Consider the following 18,990-nt stretch of genomic DNA (forward strand, 5'->3'; position numbering starts at 1 on the left):
TTTTCGGCATGCGGTTTACGGCATGAGGATGAATAACAAGAAGACAAAATCCATTTGGCTTTTTACGAATTCGAGATCTAGGATCGTATGACTTATCTGAAGACGGCCAAAATCTAAAGGATGGTTAAGGACGTACTTGGGTAACACATGCAAAGAAAGTGGAGAAGCAAATATATCATAGAGTTGCGTAAGCAAATAAAATTATTGTGATATGGAATAAGCTGACGAGGGTTTGACGGGTATGATTCTTAAGAAAATAAATTGAAGAGTCTGGTTCGGGGCGTATCGCGACGTAGGAATCAGGCCGAGGTGATTAGTACAGTATTCCAATAAAACCAAACTTAAACAGTAGAATAGGTGTGACGGAATAAGTTACAAGAAAAATGTCATCAATCAAATTTAGCTCATGTTACCCATTCAATGTTCTATAATCCATCGCAATTAGAACACCATATTACCCTCAAATTTGTGGAAGTTTGCTACAATCTAAATGCAAAATACGTTAATTATTTTTAAATACACCCTTAATTTCTAAACCAACCAGGATTCAACTCAGTTATGTCCATATGTAGTGCTATTTAGTTACGACTGCTATGCCATCCTCTCTAATGATTAGGAATGTAACGATTTTTGTAAAGATAATAAAAGTAAAAAGAGCTAAGATGATAACCTGGAGTAACAATACACAGAAAGTATTTTGATATTCGAAATATGATAGTCGTATAGAGAGCGATTTTAATGACATTATGTTCCTCGCATTAATTAATTACATGAGTAATACTTCATAGCAGTAAAGTGCACTAGAATAGCAATCTAGTGATTTTTGGCAATTATTCGAAATTAACAATAAAAGCTCATATAGCTTCTCTTCATACTATTCAACTATTTACGATAAAAAGGCATCCATCAGGTAAATCTAGAATGAATTGCCAACATAAAATTAGTTTTGAGTGCTTTTTTAGTCGCCATAATAATAATTGTTTAATTCTTGCGAATTTGCATTGGCAAAATATTTGACGTAATCGACGAAAACAAAGGTCTTCATCGGATTCAGCGCTGATAAGTATGAAAGATTTGGCCATTGAAGACAAAAAATACAACACAGTACGCTAGTTAATACAAGAATATGAAGTGTGTGTTCGTGCAGACATGAACACAAAGCAAAATTTCAAAGTGCGTGGATGACCGAATTAAGGGTTCGTCGGAGAAAAAAATGGATATAATTAGTAAAGTTTGTTTAATTTAATTAGAACTAAGAGGTAATCCTAATAAGGAGTATGTAGCATTGCTACTAATTAATTATTTCATTTTTCTGTTCGTTTGTTTAGTGGGGATTGATCTGCCAGAACAGTAATGGAGGACGTGTCCACAAATTTACATGGAAATATGTCGCATGATATTTTTACCGGAAAATTTTTCAAGTTAGGTAACGTACCTTGATAAATCTAATGCCCTGGTTACCATGGAAATAGCCTATGATTTAGAAAAATGTTTGCTTCAAAAATGCAAAGATCACGCGAAAAATGAGTAATAAAATAGACAACTAGACTGGAAAAACACCACTGTTTTTTTGTTTATTTGTGGAATTTGCTACCATATATTTCAAGAGAAAGCATTTAAAGATGAAATGAAAACACTTCTGCATCGATCCCTCCTATATTGTATGATATAACGATTATAATACTTGTGCTCTTTAGGGCTTCACAGCCTTTACCGTTGCGTAAAATGTTGCTACTGATTCCTCCAGCGTTGGATTATTAAAACGCATAGTTTCAGCTCGGTCGAATAAAAACTATACCATTTTAAGGATAAAAATAAGAAGTAAGGAAGAAAAACATCCTAGTTTATGTATCAGATGATACGGTGCTGCGAGTGGCACAATAGTTTTAAATAATTCTCCTGAATAATTTCAAATTTCATTTCTTAATCACGGGCTCCAAAACTAAGCTATGAAGTTCCGCGTACAATGTTTACAGTGATAGCATTATAAATGATCAAATATGCCGATATCGGTGAATAAATCACTGTTAAATAAAAAGGGCTATTATAAGAAATATAAATATAAAAAATAGAAAGTTATGAAAAGAGTTATAGCAGGAGCTATTACATCCCCGCTTTCATAACGGCTGAAAATACAGATGATTTTCAACGGGAGAGCCAAAACGACAGCTTGCATCCAAATGATCATAATAGTTTTTTTGTAGACATTGATACTCATTCAACAGTGACCAATTTCATTGTGATGGATCAAATCCCTAGTCAGCAATGTAACATAATATGAAGTCCTGTTTGAAATACAATGTCGTCGTCGTTACCGATGAAATAAGTGATTGTTGACATTGAAAAAATAATAATTTTGGCTTCAACAACATTATTATCTAAAAGGAAAACTAGGCGGAGGCCGAAATTATTAATAATTTCATCTCTCTCAACCCAAAAAACCCAACCGAATATCTGTAGTGACAATAATTTGAAGTACAAAATAACTAAACATCTCCATCGATTAGCATTTCTCACTTATCGCAAATTAATATGTTATTTTAATATTTCCATCTTGAACTATCATTTTGCACCCATTAGATTTGATGTGTAGATTCATACAGAGGAACAACAGACATGCAAACAACTTATTTTATACACAACGCGAAGATGCAACTTCGTAGATCAATTTCTTTGCATTATCACCTCATCATTCGTCACATCATTTCTTAATTTCTTCAAAAGATAAAACTCTTCATTCCCGCCTAAAACTAAAGCTGACATCAAGCATGGCATGCTACCTTAAATTTCGAAAATGATTCCTAAAGGTTCGATATGAACGTAAGCAGTTTTTGAAAAGCAATCTTAAAATCCTTGCGACACTTCTTCCTGAGATTTTCTCTCTCTCGCTCTCACTATCTTAAAATACGCGCCAAAAATAAGTTGACATAAATTGCTTTACTAAAAATAAAAACGGAATCCTGGAACACTTCAGTTGACATTTTTCCAGGAAAAAAAATACATTTGAAGCGTATGGAAAGCAAAGTTCTTAATGGAAAAAATGCTATAAAAAGTTATAGGCACAAATTATCGACTGTTGAATAGTACTAAAAATATTTTCTCAGTGACTAACCAAACCCCGCTTTATCACTTCCGAAGGGTAAAATTACAAGAGGTAAACGATGAAAAGAATGAAAAGTACAAGAATCAAATACGCACCATTAGCACAGAAAGAGACGGAAGAGAGTCGTGGCTTATTGATTAATGTTTGGGTCGTACTAGAGCTGACCCGTCCACCCCGTAGTAAGAGTCAATCGTGATACTATACCGTCACTTCATGACAAGATGTTTCCATAAACGCTCGGTATTAACGTAAAATATTGATTAAAAATTATAATGCTTTATTTAGCAATACATGCTGACTACATCCTCAACAAATCAGCGGGGAGGAGAATAAACAAAATGAAATAAATATCGGGGGAGAATTGCTGAGTACTAGCAGAGCACAGCCCACCCTCACCCTACCTCACAACATCAGAAATGGCGGCGAGAGTATCGCCATCATGGAATATATTCTCGAAACAATACATAAAATGGTTATTCCTTGTTGACCATGGGTGACCTTGACACTGGCAATCGAACATTGTGCGGACTCCTCAGAAAGCATCACGAACAACAAGCAATTCCCTGCCAACGGGCGGTATCACCGACGACCTTCTCTGGAACGTCTACCGCTGCCACTACAGTCACCATCGTCTAAATTTGGACGACCGCGGCGCCCGGATTCTAGCCTCTCATTCACTTTCGTAGGACTTGGAAACATCACAATATTGGCCCATATCGGGGTTCCTCAACTCACGACACAGATGAACACACTCCACGCCTCAAAACGGCTACGAACACAAACATTAAAATCACTTGCCACACTCCGTCTACTCTCCTCGATTTGAAGCTATGCTTGCTTACATTTGCGCATAGAAAGAAGAAACTGATAGGTAAATAACAGCGAAGACTGTAAAAATACCTCACCTTTACTGGGCTCGCTTCGACTTGATGAATCCTTCGTCTTTCTTCTTCAACGAACACGGTTGTGGGATGAACCCCATCAGAGGGAACAAGCGGCAGGGACACAATCGATTTGAGTCGCCTTGGTTCGCTCTCGGGGAGAGAGCGAAGGATGAAGGGGAAATTATTACGGAGCGAGAGGGCGTAGAGGAAGGGGGCGTTGGTCGACGGAGAGGGAGAGGAAGGGTCTCTCTGGCGCATGCTCCGGGGATGCTGCTGCTCCAAAGAGTACGTCATTTCCAGGGGGATGCCTGGAGGTACAGAATTACGGATAGAGGGCATAAGAAAATGGATAGAACGGTACGAGGCGTAGGGAAAAATAGGAAATTAAATAATTAGTAGATACCGGCGGAAAAGGTTGAAATCATTAATAACTAGCAACGACGCTTTATTCAGTCACGGAAAGGCACAATTGTGTCAATAGAGACAAATAAATGGCTTAAATTAAGAATATATTCCAATTATTAGGCATTCATTCTTCTTTTAAGACAACAATACGCACGGTTCTCGTCAAAATAAATTGACACCAGCGTAACAATAAATTACGCTCAAGTGAGCAATACACTGGTCGAAGCTCGAGTCTCTTGAAGCCACTTTAGCAGCTTTGTCTGAACTTGATTCATGATCAAATGTTAAGCATGCCGCACTGTTTCTTGAAATCCATCTACCAAAACATCGAACGGAAATCGCTCGCCCTAAAAGGTATCCTGAACCATTTCTGACTTACACATAGGATGATTTTAAAAATATTGCTGGGTATCTCTTGTGGTGTTCACTTCTAAAAACAGTCGGGAAACTCAGAGAAACTGTTCCCGTAGTACAAAGTACCATTGGTAGCAGTATCCCTATTTAACCGAAAGCACACTTCAGGCTCCCCAAAGCCACGATGGGAAATACATATACGGATAGACGAAAAAATAAGAATCTTTTAATTTTGATTGAAACTATAACATTTACAACCGCTGTTTCCTTGAATGATACATATTATTCTTACATTTAATTAAGTAAGAGATAAATAAGGCTTACAAATCATACTTTAGAGGCCCTCTAATGCCATAAGGGCCGATATATGTTTATTAAGTCACTCCAGGGACGCTTACCCTTTAGTTTTAAGTCGTTTTGAGAAAATTATCGCTAAGGGGTTTCCCATTTTAATTGCGGCAGAAACGAAGCTATACGAAGAAATACAATCCTATTCTTCGTGCAGGTTATGCTTGCCACGCAGGCGTGCAAACAAGGAAATAATCCGGGCATGCAGCAGGGTAACACTTGAGAAATGCTCCTTATTTTTCGCCAACAAGTTTGTCCAAGGATATTATCTAATTCGTCATTCATACGTTGAAAAAAAAACAAAACTGAATTGGTTTTACCAATCAAATTCCACAGAAAATTCTCAACAGGTCTTTCATGGGATATGCCATTTCTAATTAAATATCTTAAAAGGGATTCGCAAAGTACTAACCTCCACATAAATTATGATTTAATAATTACTCTTCAATAAATGCAGACTGGAAAAAATTGACTGATGCCGATTTACCGATATGCCGAACCACGCATAATTTCTCTTCTTGAGATATCTTTCATTTCTAGGCTCACCATTTTCTTATACCAACTACACTCATAAAGGAATTCGTCCCTACCATACATAAATTTTCAATCTCTTTCTCCATCGCTTAGGAATTCCTACGTATATCAAGGGACTTCATTTTAAGACTCTTTGAGTAAATTATCATTAACCCTCTTAGTGCCACCGAAATTTGGTGGTTTTAGCAAAAAGTGCCAATCTAAATTTAAGAGTTTTGTAGAACTTTATGAAAAAACACAATATGAAGTTACTTTTTTGTTTGTTTTTAAGTTACTGTTATACTTTTTTCATTTTACTAAAAAGGAATTATTTCTTGATTATAATATTCTAATAAATTGGATAAAGCATCGGATAATTTAATTATTACAACAATATTAGTTTGAAAATCCAGTCTACGCTCAAGCCGATATATCGGCTCATGGCACTTTTCACCCGTGGAGCAAAAGCCGATATATCGGCCCATAGCACTAAGAGGGTTAAGGGTTTTCCCATAGCCAACAGGCTAAAAGGGTATTCTAAGGAAGATTTAAAAAGGGCATGCCATCAAGCACTTCCCAGAAATTTTAGTAGATTTAATAATTGTTTCACATAATGATACTAATGAACACTTAATTTTCAGAAAGAAAAAAATGCAAACCAAAACACTTTGGCAGTGAAAAAAACAAGGCACTGAAGATGAAGCAATACCTTATTGGTCAGCCAAGTAACAACAACATGTCTATTGTAAGCAGAGTTCTTCTTTTAAATGAAGAGGATATCTTCATAAACAATTATGTAATGCCCTTTCATGAAGACTATTCCACATCACCCCCAATGAGCGAAGACTCCATGGAAGACGAGGATGAAAGTTCTCATTTAAAAATAGAAAAAAACTTAACAAAAAAGAGATGCCTTAATACAAGGCTCTCAAGCGACTCAAAGGATGCCTTTCCCTGTATAAATTATAGCAGAGGTGAGAATTTACAACTAAAACTCCCAATGAAAAGAGGTAGAGCAGTCCATACAGAGTATAACTTAAGGAAGTACACAAACCCATATTGTATACACAAAACTAAACCATCTCTCCACATAAAGGCAACGGCTAATGATGAAATAAGGAAAAATAGATCAAGAGGGGAACAAAAACTAAAGCATGCCAAGAGACCACTAATAAAACGGTACTTTGATGGTTCCAGCATACAGCCTGTGAAAGCCACTTCTGAAGCATTACTTCGTGAAAAAAATTCTCAGTTGCCAACTCCAACAACTACCACATACAGTGACATAAATTCATGTAATTCTTCAAGTCTTAGTGCAGCAACACAATTTCAAGGATCATGCATTGAAATTAAACAGCTACTTCTGAAAGATACTAAAATTCAAAGTATCACAAACAAAAGTGAAACAAAAATCTCTAATTCAATCAAGGACAAAAATGGACTAACATCAAAAGATTACATGAATCCAATAGCCCACAACCAAAAATCACCTTCACTTGGCATTTCACAATTAGCTACAGCACCACCCACACTAAAGCAAATTTCAGGTAGCCCTCACTCCTGTGGCCAAAACAGCATGACAAATGCTAAGACAACAAGTGCTCCAGATTCCTTTCTACCCACACCTCCACCTCTAACGAGAATGTATTCATCAGAGAAGCAAGAGGATGAAGCCATGTCACAGGGGACAACTTGGAATGGCCAACAGCGCCAACCACAACACTGCTGTCCACATTGCAACAAGAAGTTTGATCGCTCTTGGGTGCTGAAAGGGCACTTGCGCATGCACACCGGCGAAAGGCCATTTGTTTGTCCAGTGTGCAAGAAGACGTTTGCTGACAGGTAAACCATATTCATTCATAGGTGTTACTTCTGAGGTACCAAAATGTAACAGGAACGTTTTTCTTGCTAAGAACAAGCATTATATTGGAATACTGTACACTAACATTAAATTATAATAACTCTGAAGGCTGCTTTATAATAACCCAACTCATTGCTTAGTCACATCCTTGGCATGACAAATTGTTTTGCCACTGAGCACAGGTAGATTCCAAAATATCAGTGGTGCTGATAGAAGATGTTTACCAAAATCTAGGTGCTGGATAGAATCTAGTGGCTGGTGAATTGAGGAATTCGCCATCAGACATTCAAAAGTTGGGGGCAGACTACTTGAATAGGAAGGTTAAGGGGAAGAGATTCAGGTTCAACATTTGATTTAGGCCTTCAGTTGTATAGCATAGTATTGATTCTCGCTCCAATAGTGGTACCGCCATCAATTTATGCAAAAGGAAATTAAATCAGAAAGAGCCAGAACGTGATTATATTTTTTGGGTGTAGGAAGAAGAGACCTTTGATTAAAACTGAGATATTTCTCTCAGTTAAAATGGTGGAGGATAAATTAAGCTCATTCAAATCTTTATCTGTCCCCATAGCTTAGCAACAGAGCTTACTGAGGTTCTGCACTTGTGGATAGTTGGGAGGGAGGAGGGTCCTTAGGTGGGACATGAAGATTGATTGGATTGGCTGGGTAATCTTGTTGAAATTGAGAGAGGAGAGACAAGATCAGGGACGATTAATAAGGTACGAAGGAAAATTACAAATGATAATGGAGATCGATACACAAAGGACGTTTTTTTGATTAGTCTTGCATGGTGAGAATCTTCTTATCTTCTAGCAGTGTAGGTAACTTTACACAGTCATGAAATATATTCAGGGAAAGGGAGAATGGTAATAGGGTAGTTTTTTTCATCATATAAAATGAGAGGCATTGATTGCAATTCGTTACCCACCATTAATGTATTCATAATATACAAATTATTTGGTTTTAGAAATCCCAGTTTAGCCAAATGTTAATAGTCAATTTTAATCTCATTTGAAAATGGCCAGATTGGCACCCATGCGATGCCACTCCACGTGACGTCGTGAGTTTTACATCCTCTGAGATTACCAATGCATGCTTGAGGCACAGAGCTCAGGGAAACATCTCTTAATAATCACCTATTAAACTTGCCTATGGTCGGAAATTCTCCTTCGTTTTATAGGGTATCAATAATGCTTATTTAAGCCAAGGTCTACCTTCTAGCAGCCTGCATCACAGCGGCGCTCATAGACTCGCACCAAAGTTGCCTCACATAGCGGCATCCGGAACCAGAATGACGTAATATGGGCTTTTCCTGGCATTCATACTTAGCCGTTGCATTTTCGTGCGCTTTAAAATTTTCATTTTTCATTTAATTGCCAAAATAGATATTGTCATTTAAAAATCTAAAATATGAAATACGTACTCCAGGAGTAATAATCCTTCGATTTAGGCAATAAAAAAAACATAGGAAACCACCCTATTTTGAAAAATGAAAGCAAATTTAGTCTGCAGTGTTGATTGCTACTGCGGATTAAACATATCGGCAAAATTCTTGAGGTTAATTGGTCAATAAAATAATATTTGAGAAGTCAAAATGGAAATCAGCGTGGAATAAATCTTCAAAAGTCAAAGATATAGCCAATTTTAAGAAATTGAGAAAATCTCATAACTTGACTTATACCTCAGAAAGGACTTTCCCGAGAAGACAATACCCTGACATTCAAGGACTCTCCAGACAAAATGAAATTCCCTAATTTTCCACGTTTTCCATAAGGGTAACTAACCTGCTTTACATAAAAAGGTAAATTAATGAACACATTGACTATTTTAAGTATTCATCCTGAGTTACAGTCTGTTCCACTGAATCATGCAATGCCCCTTGAATAGCATCTATAGATCCAAAAGTAACTTTCTCTGAAATTAGAGAACTAATAACAAGAGGGCATGGGCATTTGGTATGGGTAGGGCAATTGTCGTAAGTATGAGTAGCCATGGCACGAAAAAGTTTGAGAGAAATGATTTAGTTCTAAGACTAAGGCTTAAGACCTAAATCCAATATCATCTAAGGAAATCTGGTTATTTTGACGTGGAGAATTTTAAGTCTTATTCATCTTTCCTGACTCCTGATACATTTTTTACTTCATGTTAGTATTTCTGATGCATATTACAGCATAATGCATTTCACTACTTCACATTTAATATAACAGCTTGATGCTCAAAAATGAATAATAGATACAATTATTGGTTTCTATAACTTCCATCTAACTATAAAGGCCATCCCTGCCTCCGTTAAAAAAATGTGCACACTGATGGTAATCTTCACCTCTCTAAACCACAGGCTAAATATGTAATATATTTATATAATAGCTATAATTCCCAGCCCTCTAAACCAAAATTATGGCATAGGTCTTCTACTGGCCATGCCATGAATCTCATATTATATGATGATGGCATAATTGCAAAATTGAATGATTCTTTTAACAGGTCCAACCTGAGAGCACATCAACGAACTAGGAACCATCATACTTGGGAATGGAACTGCTCTTCTTGTGGGAAAGCTTTCTCCCAGAGAAAATATATGGAGCGCCACCAAATAGAAGCTTGCCGAAAATATTGCTTACAGCAGCACCGTAATACAATTTCAACTAAAGCTATATTCAGCATTCTTCATAGTAAGCCAGCTAATATCAAAGATGATGAAATTAATGACCATGTTCTCAGTTGAAAATGAACTAGAAATGTGGATACACAGCGTGGACAAGAGAAAGGTCACAACTTGTAAGAATATTTACTCGATTGCTTGATGCACACTCGTAGACATATTCCAAAATCTGTCTATTTTTGTATTTCCAAAAACATTAATTGTTATAACTTTTTATGCTACCCAAAAATGAAAGATAGAGTGCAATAAATTATTTCAGCAATGAAATCACCAATTATTTTCCTTCAAAACTTCTGTTAATACAAGGGCTATGGACAACATAGATTCTTGAAAATATACAAGAAACATAGGCAAATTATTTATACTCAAGTGAAAAGCTGATACAGCTTGAGGATTGAAATGACTGACTGGTTTGTCCTAGGATTGAATATAATGAATTTTTTAAAAACTATAATTTTAAGCTTTTTCATCAATAAATATTTAAACTATTGTGTCCATAGACCCTTGTTTATCAGAATAAAACTTTATTTCTCACCTCTATAAATTGTTTAAATCAGAGCTCATCAATGCATGTCATCCTAAAACAACTTTACAAGTCCTGCAAAGTTATTTGGCACTCATTACTTTTACGAGATAAATAAGCAATATCTACTGAATTACATGTTTTTGACTTACAATTTCTGTGGCAATTGAAAATTGCTCATTTAAATATTAAAAGCATGAATTTAAAAACACCAAAGGATACTTAGGATTGGACTAGCAACTGGTGTGAGATATTGAAATTGCAATTTAAAAATCCATGTTTACCTTGCCTTTAAGGCAAAATACATAGAACGCCATTCCATCAGAGTCCTCCTTCCAACACAGCAGAGGGAAAATAAGAGTTAATTCTTTCAGATGTTTGTGATGATAGGAAAGAAGAATCATTTAGGGTAATTTAGACTTTTCACCCTTCACTGATAATTTTTCTACAATGACTTTCTGCTATTACCTCAATTATAAAAATAAGGTTAGCACTAGGGCAGATTTCTGGGTTCCATCCGCATTGTCATTTTGATGGCGACGTTTCATCTGCTGAGCTGTAGGCACCCTCAGGCCAGGCTGAAGTGGAGAGTGTTTCCAGTATATCCAATATTTAGTATATGGTAATACCAGACTGAAGGCGAGCATGCCGATTGCTGATTCACGTATCTACTAAGCATGGGAAGGGGGGAGGTCTTTCTGGGGTCCAGAAATACGTGTTTCCAAGTGCTGGGACGGGTGTAGCCATCTACCCAATTCATGTTGTATGGTCTTTTGGTTGTTTCCACCACTTCTCTGATTATTCTAGGGAAATATCATTTTTATTTGGCCAGGATTTTTGGCTCATGAAAGTCGATCATATGACCTAGCTTTGATAATTGTATTTGCCTATTTCCCACTATCTTTTTATGGTATATGCTAGTACATATATTGTTTATAGATTTACCTATATTATTGAAATAGGTTGTAGCTTGTGTGAGTGTGTTGACAGCGGAACCGATTCGCGATCTCACATGTAGATTGTGTGCAGACTGTTTTGCTGTGAATTCGTACCGTAGGACAGATAGGGCTACCTTTTCATCTAATATGGCGTTGCCAAATTAAACAGCACTGCTCGTAAGCTTACGATCGTTATCCTCTAGTATTACAAGTTTCTTTTATATCTCGATTTGCTGCCGATGTATAGCAATAATTTGTCATAACAAATTCCATGAGGGCAGTGGTATCAATTTTTGGTGTCCTAACACCCCTTGCCACATGCCTTTTAGGCGGCTTGCAGGGTATTATGTAGATGTAGATGAATTTCAGGTATACTAATCGAACGAGCAGCAACATTATCATCCATTTTTCTGATGACTAAAACATACGAAGTGATACGCTTGTATTTCATCATCCTGATGTCGCATTATTAATATCCCAAGTAATAATCGTGGCACAATAGCAATAGGAAAATTTGCCCAAGATTAACAGAACAAAATAAATTGACAATGAGTGGCTGAATACTCCCTCAAAACAAATTTTACAGCATGCACTAAGTGTATTTCCCAACTCACTAAGGTTGTTTAGGCATCTATGATGTCACGCCTGGCCTCCGCAATGCTCGAGAGTCTTTGTGCAGTGGTCGGCTCACAGAAATTTTTCTCTATTTTAAAGTCAATTTTTTTTATTTCTTTTGATGATGAATGGAGAGACTTAAGGTATTTTTGTGAGCTAATGTATCCATTTTACTTATTCACAATGGTTTTTAGAGCAATCGACGACCCATGCAAGTTCCCCACTGCTGATTTCTCTTCTTGTCTATTCTTCAGTGCTCAAGCATCTTCTTTTATTCTGCATTGTATGGCCCTCTTGGTTCATCCTATGTATGATTTCCCACACCTGCATTGTATAAACCCTTATGAATCTCAGATAGGAGAGAGTCTTGCACTGACCGGAGTAAACTGGCCATTTTATTTCCATATCCAAACCTGGTTTCAATGTGATGTTAAGCAAGGACTTGTGATATCCCCTCTGCAGTTCCACTGACAAATGGGATGAAAGCACGAGCAACTGGATCAGGATTTTTGTCCTCAGGAGATGGGTTCTTCAAGCAAAAGGCCCTCTTCAGGACCAAAGGCCGAATATAATGACCAATGGCTATCACTTTCCGCAAAAATTCAAAATCGGGTCAACAATGGGCTAACGAAACATATATAAACTCGGGACAAGAACGGTTTCCCTCCCACTCTCTTGATAACGCTCCCAGTAGGAGGAGTGAAACGTTGAGTGAGAAAATGTTACCTACGCAGCAATTCCCGAAAACAACCTCCAACACAAATTTTACCACTGTTGGTCATACTTCTGTTGGTTCATAAAACTCTCTTTTCCATTGGAAATTCATTTTCATTTTGGAATTGATTTGGAAATCCTTTTTACCTTGAAAATGTTCCACTCTCACTGGAAATGAAGAAATGGGACTTTTTCCAGCAAAACTCCATGCAAGGCCAGGAAAATATTTCGGGAGGCCATGATCCATCAATTTTCTAGTTATGTTGACAGCTTCCATAATAGGAACATTAGTGAAAAGAGACACCAAGTTAAGGCTAACAAGGTTACTTACTAGCTTTTCCAATTCCGTGTCTCTGATGATTTCCATGAAATGTTCCAAATTCTTGACACTGCTGTTGTAGATATTGTCCGTCCAGAGAAGGGGTATAGAACCTGTGCCAGATGTCTAACCAAGAGGATGAGGACTGATGATGGTGGAGAATATAATGGGGAGTATGAGAGTATGTGCAATAAATTTGGAGTTGTGCATGAAATTACTGCTGGATATTCTTTACAATGCAATGGAGTGTCTGAATGTGTAAATTAGACGGTGATGTAAAAGGTGAGGAGTAAGCTTAGTCAAACTAATTCAGGTAAAGCTTATTGGCAGTATGCTTTTTATGTGGCTATTTATTTGAAAAAAAAAAAAATCTCCCACTAAGGCTATTTTTGGCACCACAGTGTATGAGGGATAGATTGTTAGTAAAATACACTTGAGTCACTTGAGAGTTTTTGGATGCATGAATACAGGTCTTTGTTCCAGATGAAAAGAGATACAAATTAGACTCTATAACTCAAACTGTGTTGTTTGAGGAATACTGTCCTATCAGGAAAAAATTACAAATTTGTCGAGCTGTTTAGTCCCATGGAATTATTTTCTATAGAGATGCAAAGTTTCTCTTGGTTTCTTTGCAATATATACTGCCCAAAAAATATGTTGAAATTGATAATGTAGAATAATATATTGACAAAGTAAATGACCCTGAATCTGATCCAGAGGGGACTATTGTTAAAATTGAGAATTTTAAGGAAATTCCTGTAGATTATGCAGAGCCCGAGATTCTACTTGCGAGATGAGAAAATCTTAAGGGTAGTGATAAGGAGGAGATGCTCACTCTGACAGTAAGTCAGAGAAGAAATGTGGACTTTGTAGAAGTTGATGAGGGAAGTAGGTAGCCTGTTAGATTTAGAAATCCTAAAGAGTTCAGTTATGTTGTTGTTTTTCTGTTCCGGTTGATGAAAAGCCTGGTAGTTTCAAAAGGGCTATGTCTGATGATAATAATTATTTACGGAAGATTGCTGTTAAGGCAGGGCTTTGAAAGAATCACACTTGGGATCTTGCAAATTTGCCTGCTGGCAAACGCTTGGTTTAGAATAAGTATGCATGTAAAATAAGGTGAGATGAAAATGGAGAGGCTGCAAAATTCAAAGAAAGATGAGTAGTGAAGGGCTCCATGCAATGGCAAGGGCTCCAATTGAAACTCTCTCTCCTGTTTATGAAACTTTCTCTCCTGTTTATGAAACTTTCTCTCCTGTTGTGCATTTTGAATATCTAAGACTACTCGAAAAAGGCTGTTCGGGCTTCCAATGGAGAGAGACCACCCCGCTGGAAGCCGGGAAACCATCAGATCTTACACCTAAGACTACTGTTTACATTATCACCATTTGGATGTGATATTTGGATGTTTTTTCTCAAAAATGGCGAAACTGCAATCACTGCATTGCATGTTGATAATTTTTCACTGCTTTGCAGAAAATATGCGAAAAGGGTGCTAAAATGTTTGAAGGATACCAAGCTTTCGGCATGAAGTGCTAAGTTGGTGATCATGTAGAGCTATGTAGTGCTGGCCCTGTACACGTTGATGTACATATTGCATTTAATTGTCTCATAAAATAGTAAAAAAAGCACCTTCGTTCTGTTGAATAGAAGTTGTGTTCTTATGGCTCTAAAAACCTATTCCACATTGCCAAACAACTACATGAAAATTGCCAATTGGTTGGTCTCGAATTGTTACCAACTTTTCATTGAATCAGTACAAATTCTTTTGTCTCATTGTAATTTTATTACGAATTTTGGGAGCTAAGGGAATAATGCTAATGCCTACTTAGCTTCCTGTAGGTTTAGTTCTAAATTTATTTTCCGAGACAATAATTCCTTTGTTACTACTACACTTTTAGCCTTATTTTCTTCACCTACATCCACCTAATACATACAGGCTGTTTTTGAGCCCTTTTCGGGCGCACTTCCAAGGGTTGCCTTTTACATCTTAGTCACCATGCCGTAGCTACGTTTCTCTGCCAAACAGATTTGCATACGCTGTTAAAGTTTACAATCACTTTAGACTGTCGGCAACGTTCTCTAGTAGGGATACTCCTACCAAAATCAAAATAATGTCTCGGTCCACATTCTAGATTTAACGGCGAAACTTTAAGTTGCATAACGGATAAAAAAATTTAAAAACCGTACCTGGAATCAAAACGCTTCCTCCATATAAATGATCTGGACTGAAGATGGCAGTGGATTTCAAAAATATTGGCGAAAAGCGACCAAATAGTACTACCCCTGCAATTGCTTGCATCTCTATTGCGGTCTGCTGTTGCCACTGCTTGCTGGAAATCACTGCGACGGATTTCACAATTAATAAAAATTATGAAAAGGTATAGCAATTTTCTAAAACGACATATCCGGATTTGCCGTCAAAATTCTAGGTGGTTAACATTTCAAACTTCCGACTACTTTTCAAACATTTTGAAACTATTGGAGTGACGTCACATTTAGCTATTCGCGATTCCAGCCAAGGGAGACACCACCTGGCGGAGAACGCTCGAAACAGAGGAACGATGGTCATGACGCGGTAGTGCTACGAGGAATAGTGTATTTGTGACCTTTACACTGTTTTATTGACTAGTTACGGGGCGATGCCTACTTTTTGGTTTCAAAGCAATTATTACCGTTACTTGAGGTTAAATATTCTGTAATTCTACGACCCTGTTATAACTGCAGCACAAGTGGAATTGTTTCAAAGCTAGGCGACGGCTGTTGTTCCCGCACGTAGGTAGGAGCAGAAAGCTCTTGCTTAGGATGATTTTAATGGAGATACGTTGGTTTTACATGTTATATCTATTAATATAGTGTTATTTCAATTAAAAATCGTTCATGTGTCAGGTTACGCAGAAAAAAGTAGAAAAATAGCGTATATCCAATGCATCAAAGTATCCGATATCCGTGATCGCTGTTTTCAAGATTTTCAATATAACACACTCAATATTTACATCTATATATTTTTTTTAGATCACGAGATGTGGGTCAATCTCACCCAATTGACCCACATCTCGTGATCTAAAAAATATATATATATATATAATAAGGGGTCGTGAAGCATAAAGTTTGAATATTTACATCGCCATTATTATGAGCGGGATGGTATTTGCCCGTGTTAGTCTGATAAATGTTTTTTTTTTCTTCTGTGCGCGATGTGCTATTGAACAATTTACTTAAAGTTGCTGAGTATAGTAACTCAAGATTTACGTTAAGTTTCAATAGCAAGGATGATTAACCTACTGTACCATTGAACGAACGATTTTTAACAGCGTCTCACGATGTAAATTAGTGATATATGCATTATGGTAAACATTGTTAGCTTATTTTGATTGATTCCAGGTGTCAATTCGAAGTCATACATAGTCACAGAACATACTGCTTTCAGACAAGAAATGGACGACTTTCACTTATTCAATAGGCAATGCCAAGTTTCATTTCGACTTTGAAATGTAATAGTGGGCAAATAAACTTAGTCCCCAAATTCCTTTCCCCGTAGACAGTTACAATAACTCATTCGACCGATTATTATTTAACTGTGACACCCAATTTAAATTCAAAACCTAGCCAATTTCATGTGATGCTCTGTCGAATAACCATAAATTGGTGTTAATAAGATTGCTATAAGTAATATTGTTTCTACAGAATATTACAAAGATAATATTTCAATTCCTTTCTGAGGTAGCCGAACGATTAAAACTAATATTATTAAGACAAGTACAACATATCATACTATGACATAATTCATGTAAAAATATCAGGTCATTCCGTTTCCTTCGAACCATCAGCAGTTGGATATCCAAAATATGCATTGTTTCTCTGTATGGGGTATGTTTAGTATTGAATCCACCATAGTAGTTTAAAATTTGCTTTGTACCCTTTCAGTTGTAATCATTTACACTTTATAATAAGGATGCCATATAACTCTGTTAAATTCGAGAATAGGGCATACCAGTTCTGAATGCAATACTTTGAGCAAATGAATGTGTTTTTGTTACTCAAAGCAGACGATTTATAGAACCTAACATACATACGAACCTTTTGCAAATTATTAATTACAACCTATTAATTACACCCACTTGTACAATTTCATCTGAGGAATTATTAAAAAAAATTATTAAATATAGCTAAATTAGTAGTAGTAGACATTATTTATCTGAAACCTTGCTGTTCAGTAACTCGTATGTACATACTTCAACATGGGGATAAAGAATGAAGAACTGTAGTCTCCATGATTTTACCAAGAACAGGGAATCAACAGTAAATATCCTTAAGTCGTCGTTAAATTTCTAAATCATACCAAACAATTTCATTTCCCAATGGTAAATCACATCACATAACTATTTAGTTCATTTCTTATCCGGAAATATGATAATAATATAGGTGAACACAGCAATCCACATCACTGAAGCAGACGGCTTTGGCACCCAAATACAACACGAAAACTGCCTGAAATGGATTATGGTTCCATGTATTGAAGCAGCATGAAATACTATTAAGTTCTTTTGTAGTGTATTCCATAGAAATGGCTAGGAAGTAACGCGATACGAGTCGGATAGAGTCGAGAATCAAACCTGACTCATAATGATTAGGTACATTATAAACACCTTTAGTTACATCGTCAAGCAGTTCCCTTCAGTTCTAGATCTTCTTACGGACGAAAGAAGCCGAGAAATACACCTTACGAAGGTTTTAAAAGAATATTTCTATCTTATTAGCTCTTGATATTATGGTTTATGTTCTCTCCGTACGCCAAAGCTTTATGATTGTTTTGATTTTACCATCACTCTGGCGGCCATATTGGAAATTGACGTCACTGACAGCAGCGCCGCCATCGGTCATTTGAGTCTCGAATCTTTTTATAAAAAAAAAGACGCGGCAACGCGATCGCGAAATGAGTGGACGCGCGCACTTCGAAGTCTCTGCGAGATTCGTTGATTTCTGGCAAACCAAGACAAAAATTAATAGTGAATTTAAATACTACATAAATTTACCTATCAATTAAAAAATTATTATAACTTTGTTGCCAATGTCATAAAAGTCAACAATCCTAAATAGATCTCTCAATGAGTTCACTTTGTGGAAATTCATTGTAATAAGATACTAACAGTCTTTGCTTCAGTGTTATTCCTCCTCCAGGTATTCTTTTCATCTATTAACTTAAACTTTATTTTCAATCAAAATATTTCCATACTTGTCGCGTATGGTATTACATCTTGTACTCCATTCCCTGAAACAATTATAAACTTTTCTTTAGGCCGCTTCTACTTTCCCTTGAACAAGGTTATTTTATATATCCTGGCAGAGGTTTATCATCCACGCTTCTATAGCTTTCCTCGCTTTGCCACTCATTTGGTTCCTTATTCTCTTGTAGCAAGCCTGTTCTTCCTCAATTTTTGCATTCTCATATTTTCTCTGCACTTCAATGAGGTCTAGGACTTCATCTGTGAACCATGGCTTTTTATTTACAAATAGTCTTCTACCAAGAACTTATCTATCGTCCTCCTGAAGCCCAGTTTTGACATTTTTCCAGGTATTAGCCACTGATTCTTCAGTCCGATCAAATTATATCTTGATCTTCACTACTTCTTGAAATGTGTATTGATTCTGTGGCTCTTTAACTTTCTCTATTTGCCATGAGTTCTTAAAGCGTTTCTATTATAGCCAAATTTCAGATAGCATTTCATCATCGCTACATTATGATCACTGTTG

At 36.7% G+C, this 18,990-nt stretch overlaps 2 protein-coding genes across 4 annotated transcripts in view; one reads left to right on the plus strand and one right to left on the minus strand.

Annotated features, from left to right (window-relative positions):
- LOC124155526 (NACHT domain- and WD repeat-containing protein 1) overlaps positions 1–15,656 on the minus strand; it is a 103,830-nt gene extending 88,174 nt beyond the window's left edge. Inside the window, exons 1-2 of one of the 2 annotated variants that reach the window (XM_046529423.1) lie at positions 15,427–15,656; positions 4,009–4,295 (exon numbers count right to left, since the gene is read on the minus strand). The gene's annotated coding sequence lies outside the window, so the exon portion shown is untranslated. The remainder of the gene's footprint in view (positions 1–4,008; positions 4,296–15,426) is intronic. The other variant, XM_046529422.1, reaches the window with a different exon arrangement.
- LOC124155527 (zinc finger protein 33B-like) lies at positions 1,201–10,407 on the plus strand. 2 transcript variants are annotated; one of them, XM_046529426.1, is made up of 4 exons: positions 1,201–1,226; positions 1,329–1,426; positions 6,249–7,449; positions 9,953–10,407. In XM_046529426.1, the coding sequence occupies exons 2-4, from the start codon at positions 1,354–1,356 to the stop codon at positions 10,191–10,193; spliced, it is 1,515 nt and encodes a 504-aa protein (XP_046385382.1). In that variant the 5' UTR covers positions 1,201–1,226; positions 1,329–1,353; the 3' UTR covers positions 10,194–10,407. The 2 variants fall into 2 exon arrangements, with proteins under 2 accessions (XP_046385382.1, XP_046385380.1); XM_046529424.1 differs by lacking the exons at positions 1,201–1,226; positions 1,329–1,426 and adding an exon at positions 4,561–4,746.
- Positions 15,657–18,990: the final 3,334 nt, after the last annotated feature.

This window comes from Ischnura elegans, chromosome 3 (genome assembly GCF_921293095.1).
Source record: "Ischnura elegans chromosome 3, ioIscEleg1.1, whole genome shotgun sequence".
Taxonomy (NCBI): domain Eukaryota; kingdom Metazoa; phylum Arthropoda; class Insecta; order Odonata; family Coenagrionidae; genus Ischnura; species Ischnura elegans.

Excerpts from the sequence above, each read along its gene's own strand:
- LOC124155527 (XM_046529426.1), top strand. The coding sequence starts at position 1,354 with ATGGAGGACGTGTCCACAAATTTACATGGAAATATGTCGCATGATATT. Across the intron at positions 1,427-6,248 it reads CGGAAAATTTTTCAAGTTAG|AAAGAAAAAAATGCAAACCA; the intron begins GTAACGTACCTT and ends CTTAATTTTCAG. Across the intron at positions 7,450-9,952 it reads AAGAAGACGTTTGCTGACAG|GTCCAACCTGAGAGCACATC; the intron begins GTAAACCATATT and ends TTCTTTTAACAG.